This window comes from Octodon degus, unplaced genomic scaffold, assembly GCF_000260255.1.
Source record: "Octodon degus isolate 3935 unplaced genomic scaffold, OctDeg1.0 scaffold00084, whole genome shotgun sequence".
In the NCBI taxonomy this organism is placed as follows: Eukaryota; Metazoa; Chordata; class Mammalia; order Rodentia; family Octodontidae; genus Octodon; species Octodon degus.
This window is the reverse complement of record NW_004524660.1, coordinates 11524896-11535163: the sequence shown is the minus strand read 5'-3', so window position 1 is coordinate 11535163 and position 10268 is coordinate 11524896. Positions and strand designations below refer to the sequence as shown.

Below are 10268 nucleotides of genomic sequence, written 5' to 3'. Positions count from 1 at the left end.
AAACGAGAAAAAAAAATTTAGGGAAGATTTTGATTATTAAAACATGTACAACTATACACTGGAAAATGTTCAAAATTTTCAGAGGTAGGGCAAAGTCTACACATACAATCTTAATATAAAATAATTGCTAGCAAATAGAATAACTTCAAAATTCAATTGGTATATGGAAAGGCATGTCTCTGCATATACTTTTTAATTTTGGGGGGGTTTTTTTTTTTGTTTTTTTTTTGATACAGGGTCTTGCTGTGCAGTTCAGACTCATAGTGATCTTCCTGTCTCACCCTCCCCAGCACTGGAATTAAAAGCGTGTGCCACCATGCCTAGTTCCAGGGCCAGCATAGCATGTGGTACCGGAGAATAGACCATGCACTTGCCCTTTTTTTTTGTATAGCATCTCACTACACACAGCTTGGAGTTGTAGTGATCCTCCTGTGTTCAGCCTCCTCAGTGCTGGGATTAATTACAGGCCTGCACCACCATACCATCTTGGTGGCCGGCTCAGCGCACCCCGGGTTGGGGCCGGCGTGGAATGTGGTGCCAGGGATTGAACCCTAGTTCCTGTGCTTGCCTAAGCAGGCACTTAGTTCCCTGAACTATCTTACTGGCCTTTGCATACAATTTTTAAAGCTAGCAGTATGTCATATATCTCATCCAATCCACATCAGTGTTTTACGTATATGTGTATAAATCTACATCACAGACTATTTACAGCAACATGCATTCCCATGTAGCCAAGAGACTTCTTTGAAAAATATGTTCTTTCAAGTTATTGCAACTACTATGAGTATTGTAATACTTAAATAAGGAAAAGTCTTTGCACAATATTAGTTACTGAATTTTCTGATTAGATCCCTAATAAGGTAAGTGGCAATTACCAACAGTTTCAGAGTATTAAAAAGCAAAACAAAGGTTGTCTTAACATAAATGAAGGAATGTTGGTATATCATCTTGAAATGTTTTCTTTATGTAAAGTAACTGACTTTTTAAGCTATCACATAAGCATTAGCAGTTCACTAAAATTGATTTAGAGGATTCTCAAAGATAATGCTACTCTTATTGAGTGGCTGTCAATAAAAACAAAATGGGGCCCTGATTCTGTACGAATTTTAAAATTTTGTCCCAAGGACAATTTCTAATTAAAAGTTGTAGTACTTCATTAAGTAAACACTAATGAATCCAAGTTCAGATATAAAAATAAGTACAGTGATTACTCACGATACTATATGTGCTGCCAAAGCAAGCACGATAACCCTTACGCTAGAGTCTATATGGTTCCAATTTTTAAAACAAAATTCCACAGATAACTATGAAACCAATAAGGTTCCAAATTAAGAAGAAAAGTTAGATGAGTGTAAACTATTCAGAAAGCATTAAAATCCTGCAAACTTCAGCTCTAATCACACTTTATGCTGATTATATAAAAATAATTTGGATACTGTATAAGCATATAAAAAGTTAAGTTTCAAGGAAAGTACTTACGTTATTTGCTATGAAGGTTTAACTCACTCCAGTTACATGGGGTGGCATTAAGATTTACACTTTAATGTTCGGAAAATGGAGAATCTCAGATGCGACTTTCCCTCATAATTGTCAGGCGGCAACTTGAAAATGCATTATTAGCACTCTTTGGTTTCCATTTTCTGAGCAGATTTTCAGTATAATTAGAATATCCTTTATAAGAATTGGTAAACTCCTTAGTGAAATTCATGTTACTGTTACAGAGACCCAAAATAATCACTATTCTATCAATTCCCAGGACAGATTTGCTCCTGTATAGTAATCCTTGTGCTATTAATGATCTAAACAATCTTAACAGCAGCAGCTCAAGTAAACTTTGAAACTTCCCTGCGTAGGGTTGGACTTCTATTAATATTTTTAAACCACCTGAGTTTAAAATGGCAATAAATACATAAAATAACGCCAGAATTCTAACTGCTTGACAACTGTCCCGGGAAATAGGCTGAAGATGTGGAAGGGAGTGCTGTGGGTTTGGAAGAAGTCTGTAACATTCCCAGAGTGCCATCTTTCTGATGGTCTGCAAATGAGGACAAGAATGGTTACTATTACTATGTTTCTATACATTGAATTAAACCATGCTGTATAAAATCCAGTTCACACGTGTTTTCTCACCTGCATTAATAAATAGGTTCTGGCTGAGGCCACGTAAAGGAATGCTATCTTCTCTTTTCTTCAAGTATCTGGATTCCAGTCCTAAATTTTCACCACTTTGAAAGAAAAATAATGGTTTTTCCAAGTCTGATTTTATGAGTTACTTTTGAAAGCTTATGCAATACACGGACATTAAGTTGGATGTGTGTAGTCCAAGAAACCTGAGACTTACTGAGCACTGACATGTACTGAGCACTGACATGTTTACTAAATGTAGAAAACCACACAACCTCGTGTGATCGGTCACACTCAAAACATCAGTAAACTACAAACATACAAAGTTATCTTCAATCTATGTATATTAAGAAATGTAGATCAGTTTTCAGCTTAGGCTTAGGGTCCCATCCCTAAGGTACTTCATCATGTATGTGCAAATATTTCAAAATCTAAGACATCCAACTTGTATTCTATGTTAGCTGACTGGGCGGGCAGTGTGGCTCAGTGACAAGGCGCCTGCCTCCATGCTGACAGCTCTTGGGTTTGATCCTTGGGATGAAGAAAAATGTTTCACAGCTAAAATATGTGCGTTAGCTTGCTTCAGATCACATGCTTTACTAGTTTCCTAAGCAAATATAATTTATTGTACATACCTAGACTACCCTCCACAGTACAGACTAAAATAAGTGCTGTGGGAGAAGCACGGTTATCCAACTTTTAGAAACCACTAAAGTGAGACATGATTACAGTGTGGTTTGAGAGCATCATCACTTAGTTAATTCTGTTTCATCCTATACTTAAAATTTCTTTTTCCTTTAACCAAAAGCTCTCAAAAACTTTAGTGACTCAAATTGGCATTGTAATATAAATACGTGATATTTATCACATGAATAGACAATTTAAGTTAGAACAATATAATGTGAAAGTTCAAAAGAAAATGAACGTCTGTACTTCACCCCTTTCTACCAGTCATTCCTCCATTCTAAATCTATACAAGTGCTAACAATTTCCCTAGTAATATATCTGTAGTAAGTCACTAAAGGATCTCGCCAAATGGTATTATACCCTTAAAAATAAGGGCCAAGGAAACAGCTCAGTGGCATAAGCACCTGCTTGGCATGCACAAGGCCGCAAGTTCCATCCCCGGTACTGCAAACAAAACAACAAAACACTGAGCCACAATAAATTTTGGGGCTGGCGAGACAGTTCAGCAGACTAAAGTGCCTGCCTAGGCAAGTACAGGGACCTGGGTTTGATCCCCAGCACCAGATGCTGAGCCAGCCCTGGCCCCAGGGCAGACTGAGCCAACCAGAGGTGCACATCTGTAATCTCAGTGCTGGGGCCACTAAAAGCAGGAGGATCACCACGAATCCGAGCTGCATCGTGAGACCCTGTAACAACCTAATACGTAAAAAAAACACATGTTCTGTCCACTTACCAATCCCCTACAATGAGTGTAATTAATATATCCTGGAAATATGCACTAATAATTTTTTAAAAAATTAAATGACAAGTCTTCCCCAACTTGCTCTTCGTGATTTCAGTAAGTACAGACACTCCTAGTTTAATGACAGAATTCCATCTCCCAAGTAGGTCATTAATTTTATCAGTCACTAAATGAGAACTGTATAATATATATGTATTATATATCTATCTCACAATATTCACAACAAATCTCCAATTTGATGACTTTTATTTGCATTTGTTTTATTTTGTGTATTTTAACTCATATAGTGTTGTGTGCACCAGAATATAAAACTAGTACTGTGTGGTACAGTATCAACAAAACTTTACAGTATAAACTAGGTATACTGTACAAAAATGATGACGTTCTACACACACATACAGAACTGTAAAAATTCTTAAAGATAATCTTTAAAACTACAAGCATTACATCTTGTCAGTAGTTACTTACTTTTCCTTATCAGCTGAGCATGGAGCGCTGGCAGCTGCTCCTGGGTGAGCGTCCCCTAGGGAGGTACTTGGTTTTGCAAACTGCAAGTTAAAGTGAACCTGTGAGGAAGGAGCGTGCACAATGAGTGAGAATCCCGCTGTCACTTCACTTCTCTAATCGAGATGGGTGGCTACATTTTTATTTTGATAAGTTTAGACTAAAAATACAGCTACAGCATAAGCTTTTTTTTTTTTTTTTTTTTGAGACGAGGTCTCACTATATAGTTTAGGCTGTCCTTGAACTCACTATATAATCAACACTGGCCTCGAACTTGGGGCAATCCTGCCTGAGCCTCCCAAGTCCTAGGATTACAGGCGTGTACCACTCCCCCCAGCAAGTATACTCTTATTGTGAGTTAATAAAAATTGTCTTTCTTAGACAATTACTAGAGATCATTTTCCTGTCATGCAGCAACATGAGTAACACACAGTGATCTCTTAACCATTGAGAGAGGAAAGACAGAGAAGGGTGATGTGCCTACACCAACTTCCCACAATGGACGCAATCACTGTGTACTACAAACATGCACTAATAATACAAGTTAAAATTTTAAAACACGAACACTAATAGGTGAAGTGTGATAGTGTTAGAAGTCACTGAGTATCACAATACCTCTTTTATTTCATGTATTCTGAAAATGCTTCCCTTTTTAAGAACTTACAAAATAAGGTTTCAAAATGAGTGCTTTGAATTTTGAAATAGTCAAAAGTATCTATTTCAAGAATCTATTTCAAAATATAAACTGGTACATGAAGTACAGTAGTTCGTTTATTTATTGGAATTCACTATATAACCCAGGCTGGCTTCTAATTCATGGCAATCCTCCTGCCTCAGCCTGAGTGCTGGGATTTTCTTAATTTAGAATTTTAAACTAGTATCTGTTCTTGGTTATGAGTTTTTCCCCAAAATATATATGCTGTTTATGTAATAATTATGCCTGGATCCAGTTTAAAGTAATAATGTATTATGACTTTTACACCAGGATGGTAAAAGTCTAAACCAAAATCACCATACGGACGATGAAGAAAAATGGAAAAAAAGAAAAATGACCACTTCCATAGAGAAACAAAAGTTATCAGCAAACAGCATATATATTTTGGGTAAAAACTCATAACCAAGAACAGATACTAGTTTAAGTAAAATTCTAAATTAGGAAAATATATGTTCTACTTGGCCACTGGCATTCAGTAATATAAAGATAACATCTTCCTATGTCAACCTACATTTAACATAACAGAATTCCATAAAATAATTCTAACATACCTTAGAAAAAAATAAACATGCAAAAAGAGGGGACTTAAAAGAGAGGGGGAACAAAAGAGGGTAGAAAGATATGAATAAATCATCTAGTTTATGGTCACCAAAAATTAGAAAGTTGAGCAAAAATAGAACATTATCAGAAGGACTGAGCTCCGGAAGTCCGCCAGGGTCCTGGATGCTGCTGAGTGCTAGTCTCATGTGCAGACTAAAACTGCACAGGCCTGAGTGCTAGACTGGGTCTTACCTGTTCCTAAAGGCTCCTGTGCTGAACGCCTGATTCCCAGGGAGCGGTGCCCTCGGGAGGTTGCAGCACTCACCTGGATGCAGTAGGGCCTAGTTGCAAACTCCAGCAGTGCCCCACCCCTCAACCTAGCAGAAGAACGGGGGGTGGGGGGGGACCAACAGAGGTGGCAGAGAGCAAACCACAACTCCTGCTGCCACTGCACCCTGGTGGGTCCCCACAATGTTACTCTCACATCTTCTCTGAGCACACTGCTGCAGAAAGACTGCGAGCACCACAGTGAGTTGTGATTCCTGCTGTCACCTGTTAACAGGAAGCACCTGGGCCTCCAAAAGTGTCTGCTGAGAGGACACTGCTGGACCAGAGAAGCTGACATCAGCAGCCTGACAACAGCACCATCACCAAAAAGGGCACCACTCCCATGGGACAAAGAGCCACACAGGGTGCTGCGCCAACTGCGCTGTGTACGCTGTGCCTCACGCATGAGACCTGCAGGAACAGTGGGTCTCTGGCTCCAAAACAGGACCCACTGTACTCAAACTCTAGATCACAGCCAAAGAAGTCACAGATGACAGTGTCCACCTCCAGTCTCAGGACGGAAGTGCAGAACTGTGCAACAAATCAAAATCCAAAGACATCTCTTCAGAATGCTGTTTACTAATGCCATCACATAAAAACATACGGTTGAGACACATTCACTGTATCATATGCACCAATTTCAGCTAAGAAACACAGGAACTACAGAAAATAATTTATATGACATCTCCTTAAAATATAACTACCTGGTTACAGATTCCAAATACAGAGAAGTAGATGAAATAACTAAAAAAGTATTCAAAAGAATACATAATTTTTCAAAAGCTCCATAAGAGCCAAGTGAATACAGATAAACAGTTAAATGACAGACAGGTAGACAGACTTGGGGAAACCTATGTCAAAGACAAGGAGAAGAGGGCTAGTAATGTATCTGAGTGGCAAGTTACTTGGTAGAATGTGTTCAAGGGTCTTGGCTCAATCTCCTTACCACACAGACCAAACAACAACAGTAAACACCTTCTAAGTAGCAAAACTGAAGCAATTAATGACCACCAGAGAATAGCCTTATAAAACTTAAGGAAGCTCTACATCCAGAAGAGAAAGAACGCTAACTACTACCATGACTGCATGAGAACTTACTAGTAAGCAGAGAACTTACTAGAAGAGTAAATATACAAAAAGGAAACAGAAACTACCAAACCACAAAGATGAATAGGAGAAAGAAACAAAGAATATTCCGAAAAACTAAGAAAATCAACAAATTGATAGGTCCATACTTTTCCATAATAACTCTGAACATAAATTGCCCAACAATAACTGTTACAGTTTAAACCTAGAATGTCCCTGTAAAGCCTCATGTGTTCAGAGGTGATTTTAGAAAGTGACTGGATCACAGGGGTACTATACTCACCACTGAGAGTTCAGTAACTGAATGTGGTATCAAGTAGTGGACCCTGGTCAGAGGTGGTCACAGGGACAGGAGCTGGAAGAGTGAAATATCTCCATGGCTCCTCTCTTTGCTTTCTGCTTTCTAGCTGCTATGTGAGTAGCTTTCCTCCATCAGACCCTTTCAGCACACCCTTCCTGTCTTGGAGCTAGCTGACTACGTGTTGAAAACACAAGCTAAAGTAAGCCTATCTTCCTTAAAGTTGTGGGTGTCAAGTACTTTATATGAGTAATGAAAAGTGACAAAGACAGATATTGGTAGCAGGAGCGGGGTCACTGCAGACTATACCTGGCCACGTGGTTTAGAAGACTTTGGAACTTAATTATAGGAAGAGTTCAGAAAGGTTTGGAGAGGCTGGCTAGAGAAAGAGAATCTTATAAGCAGTGAGGGATGTAAGACACTGGTCTGGGCTTTGCGGACCAGAATGCCAACAGAAATGCATTCAAGTAGTAAGGTAAGTCTAAGGAGGTTTCAGGGGGAACAGGAACTTCATTAGAATCAATTCTGCAAGAAGATGCATAATTACCTCCCCTCCGGGGGTGGGGAGGCACGTTGAGACCACGACTGAGACTGGGCGCAGTGGCATGCGCCTGTAATTCCAGCACTTGGGAGGCTGAAAACAGGAGACTCACTATGACAATCACTACGTATGATCCATGTAGTGAGACCCTGTACTAAATACATTTTAAAAAAAAAGAAGCTGCATAATGATTATAAATCTATATGCACCTAATGTCAGACCATACAGTTTTATTACACAAATACCATTAGTACTATACAAGAGAAGGGCAAGCTCCAACATAATAGTAGTAAATTTCAATAACCCAATTCCCACCAATGGATAAACCGTAAGAATTTATTATAGATGAAATGGATTTATTATAGATCAATGGATTTAATTGTACTTTTAACTGTACTTAATAGTTACAGATTATATATATTCTTCTCATTCGTAAATGGAACTTCTTAGACTAGGTATTTCAGGCCACAAAACAAGTCTTAGCAAATTCACAAAAACTGAATTAATTTCTTGTTTTTTTTCTTCACAAGGGAATAAAACTAAATATCAATAACAAGAGCAATGACAGAAATCATATAAATGTACAGACTGAACAAACCAATTTCAAATAAGCTGAATTAAGGAATTCAGAAAATATAAAAATTTCTTGAATACAAATAAAAATACAACATACCGAAATCTGTGGCATGCAATCAAATAAGTTAATTATACATCTCAAGAACATAGAAAAGCAAGAACCAAATAAAAAATTAGTGAAAGAAATGGACAATGAAGATCAAAGCAAAAATAAGTGAGACTGACTCCAGAAGAGCAACACAAAGAATCAATGAAACAGAGTTGGATTGTTGCAAAGAAAAAAACAAAACGAAACAAAAACCCCTTTAGCTAGATCAAAAGAGTGGGACGAGGGAATAAGTCCAAGGGCCACTAGGGTTTGTTTTTTAGAACAATGTGTTCATGAAATGGGTGAATTCCATATCTGATCTACCACAACTGAGCCCTAAGGTGCAATAGCCTAAGCAGATTAATAATGAGTGATACAGTGATTAAAGAATCCCCGGCAAAGATATGCACCAAGTATCAAATATTACCAAATATAAGAGAACAACTGTTTCTCAAAGTATTCCACAGAACTTAAAGAAAAAGAGCTTTTCTAAGATCATTCCGGGACACCAGAAATATAGTTACCAAAATGACAAGGGTACAACAACAAGAGAAAACCACAGACCAACATCCCTGCTAAATATGCATAAAAAATCTTTTAAAAATCCCAACAGCTATTCCCACCTAGGTATCTTCCAAAATTTAAAATTACATTACAGGTTACATGAATACTCTTGGTTATAGTAGCACAATTTATAATAGCTAGATCTCAGAAACAGAAAAGGAAAAAAATATGATAATTATACATAATGGAGTATTACAATGCCATAAAGAAAAATAAACGAGGCATTTGTAGGTAAATGGATACAACTTGAGAACATAATACTAAGTGAAATAAGTTAAGACTTTATTTTCTTAGTTTTTAAAATTTATTTTGTTCAGGGTCTCACTACACAGCTTAAATTCGTAGTGATCATCCTGTTTTCAGCCTCCTTGGCCACCATGCCCAGACTCAGCTGCTGGCTCAGCGGGCCTGGGGGCAGGGCGGGCACATCATGTGGTGCCAGGGACTGAACTCTGGCTCCTGAGCTTGCCTAAGCAAATGCTTAATCTGCTGAGCTATCTCGCCGGCCCTCAGACAGTTACTAATAAGCTTAAATATTGGTTTCTAGCACAAAAAAACCACACACACACACACACACACACACACACACATACTCAAATATACACGCACACAAAGAACAAAATAAAAGGAAGATAAACAGGAACTAGGAAGTTCAAATACTCCCCCAATTTACATAGTCCACTATTCAAAAACATTTTCATATCTATGCTAATTTGTTTTATTTATACTCCTTGCTTATCTCTGTTGAAAAGTTTTGTGCTATTATTTCTTCTTTGCAACAGTACCAGAATCCAAGTCTTGTAACTACCTTAAAGACAATGAAGTATTAACTATTGTTATTCTCTTACTATCTTGTTAAGAAATTTTGTTTTATTTTTCATTTAAAAAAACACTGGTAAATGGAGCAGCATCCCTCCCCAAAGCAAGGAAGCAGGTCACAATGACAGTGTCTCCCACCCCCAGCACGCAGGCAGGCCCTCACCCAACCAGGGGTGCCTGTCTAGCACAGGAGCAGGAAAGATGGCACTCAGTGGGCATCGCCCCACCCTGGGACAAGCAGGCAGGCCCCCCTGGGGGACCAGCTGCTCTCCCCTGCACAGGCACTGGCAAGGGCCTTCTGAGCAGAACCAGAGTGCAAGGGAAATAGTACCGAGAAGCAACAAGTAGAATCATAGCAAATTAAAAAGCTTCTGCACAGCAAGAAAAACACCCCAGAGTGAAAACACAACCCATAGAATAGAAGAAAATTTTCTGTCAGCCATTCCTCAGAGGACTAATACCTAGTATATATAAAGAAGTCAAAAACATTAAGACAACCAAAATAGATGAACCAGTCAAACACCAGACAATTCTTAAATGTAAGAATATTGTACTTGGGGGCTGGGGAGATGGCTCAGAAGAATAAGCCCTTCCCTGGCAAGTGCATTGGCCTGAGTTCAATCCCCAGTTCTGCCAAAATGATTAAATAAATAAATA

General features: G+C 38.4%; 1 protein-coding gene across 1 annotated transcript in view; it reads right to left on the bottom strand.

Moving 5' to 3' along the window:
• Positions 1–521: 521 nt before the first annotated feature.
• The window catches only part of Sass6 (SAS-6 centriolar assembly protein), a 50376-nt gene continuing 40629 nt past the window's right edge, over positions 522–10268 (bottom strand). The window contains exons 15-17 of the mRNA XM_004636976.2: positions 4022–4119; positions 2131–2225; positions 522–2035 (exon numbers count right to left, since the gene is read on the bottom strand). Of these exons, the coding sequence (XP_004637033.1) occupies positions 1929–2035; positions 2131–2225; positions 4022–4119 (300 nt within the window). The 3' untranslated portion in view covers positions 522–1928. The remainder of the gene's footprint in view (positions 2036–2130; positions 2226–4021; positions 4120–10268) is intronic.